Here is a 1,578-nt window from a genome sequence, read left to right as displayed (position 1 = left end):
CTGGGAACCAAGTTTGTCCCCGGAAAGATAAGCCGGCTGAAACTTCAGCTACAAGAGAGCTCCGGGTGATGCATGTCGACACTACCCACCAGGATTCAAGTTTTTCTTTATTATCTTGAAAGAAAAGGGGGATTCGAGTTCTTCGGTTCCATCCGTTTCCCTCCTCTGTTCATGCACTAGTAATTTTTCTTAAACGAAATTTTTTTCTTTTGCGGGGCCAGTCTCGATTACCTGAAGATGCAGATGAGTGAAATACGCACTGGAAGCACCCTCAGTAAATACTCAATCACAGTAGACAGTACTTGTAAGTATATATCGTCGGTCTCGTACACACCGAATAATTACACACGACGAGGTGCATGAATATGGCACCGAACACGGATACATGAATCGATATCTCACACTGGTACTGATCATGCGTGCATCACCTTAGGAGTATATATGTATAGAACCTAAAACAACGGGCACTGAAATTAGGAACAATTTCTCTCTCCGTATACGCGTACGCTCCTCCTCCTCGTGGGTGCTATAGCACCGAGGTCTTGTGGCAGCAGCGGCCTCGCCGTCGCCGGCCGGTTAGTCGCAGCACATCTCGCAGATCCAGCAGCAGCACAGTGCGGCGAGGCTGGAAAACACACACACCAAATTCAGACACTGTCAGGCCGGAAATCACAAACGACAGTTAAGCAAGTTACAAAGGAGGTGGTGTCGGTCAATGGAGCAGCTAGCTGGTAGTGAGGCGTACATACCATCCCTCTATGAAGCCCTTCTCGCCCCTGGATTTGGTGCTCGCCCGGCGGCCCTTCTTCCCGCCGGCCTGGCCTTGCTCCGCCGCCGCCGTCGGGTACCCTGCAACACCAACACCAACACCAACGAATGAGCAAATCGAAAGCGGCAGGCAGGCAGACACGAACAAGTTCATCTATCTGAAGACGAGACTGCAGGCAACTGAATCCCAACGAGTCCGTAGCGTCGATCGGCCAATACCTGGTGGCGGTGGAGGAGCCTGCTGGTTGCTCCTGTTGTTCTCCATCAGGTATGTCGCCTGGCCACGAGTTGCTTCTGCTGTGCTGTGCTGTCGATCGGATTCAGTAGCTGATGGGTACCTGTCTCCTACTCCAGCACCCTCTATATATACACGCCAGCCGCACTGGTGTCAGGCTCACGGAGAGCACATACGCAGGGGCAGAGGCAGCACGGAAGCTTCTCCCCCAACTTTTGACACCACCCCGTCCCGGCGCAATCGCTGATTGACAAGTAATTTGATTCGATTCCGCCTCAAAATCGCCTTTATTAGCTGACAAATCGAAAGCGAGTACTCCTCGAAGCAGAGGTTAGTTGGTCGAGCGGATAGACACACCCCACACACGCACGAAAGATCGGGATTCGACACGTCCGCCCACGGGTTTGGTGGCCTGATCGACGGCCCGCGTCGCGCCGTCGGCGGCCGGACAAACCCAAGCTTGAGATGAGATGCAAAGCACCGTTTGACGCGTCGGAGGCGGCGCTTTCTGACTAGATTTTCAGGACGGCTGCTCTGTCCGATATTCCTTGCCCAACAGTGTGTGTGAGATCATC

General features: G+C 53.2%; 1 protein-coding gene across 1 annotated transcript; it reads right to left on the bottom strand.

The window, feature by feature from the left end:
- Positions 1 to 275: 275 nt before the first annotated feature.
- Positions 276 to 1,229, bottom strand: LOC123066610 (cysteine-rich and transmembrane domain-containing protein WIH1). Its single transcript, XM_044489660.1, has 3 exons — positions 988 to 1,229; positions 750 to 849; positions 276 to 625 (listed from the first exon to the last, which is right to left on the bottom strand). Exons 1-3 carry the CDS (start codon positions 1,031 to 1,033, stop codon positions 577 to 579), a joined length of 195 nt encoding a protein of 64 aa, XP_044345595.1. The 5' UTR covers positions 1,034 to 1,229; the 3' UTR covers positions 276 to 576.
- Positions 1,230 to 1,578: the final 349 nt, after the last annotated feature.

The sequence above is a fragment of the Triticum aestivum genome, chromosome 3B (assembly GCF_018294505.1).
Source record: "Triticum aestivum cultivar Chinese Spring chromosome 3B, IWGSC CS RefSeq v2.1, whole genome shotgun sequence".
NCBI classification, from domain to species: domain Eukaryota; kingdom Viridiplantae; phylum Streptophyta; class Magnoliopsida; order Poales; family Poaceae; genus Triticum; species Triticum aestivum.
Note: the sequence above shows the minus strand (reverse complement) of the source record. Positions and strands in the feature narration are given on the sequence as shown.

What these genes read in the sequence shown, in the direction of transcription:
- LOC123066610 (XM_044489660.1), bottom strand. Translation starts at nt 1,033, where the DNA reads ATGGAGAACAACAGGAGCAACCAGCAGGCTCCTCCACCGCCACCAG. An exon ending in GGCTCCTCCACCGCCACCAG is followed by an intron (nt 850 to 987) that starts GTATTGGCCGAT and finishes TTGGTGTTGCAG; the next exon opens with GGTACCCGACGGCGGCGGCG. An exon ending in AAGGGCTTCATAGAGGGATG is followed by an intron (nt 626 to 749) that starts GTATGTACGCCT and finishes TGTGTTTTCCAG; the next exon opens with CCTCGCCGCACTGTGCTGCT.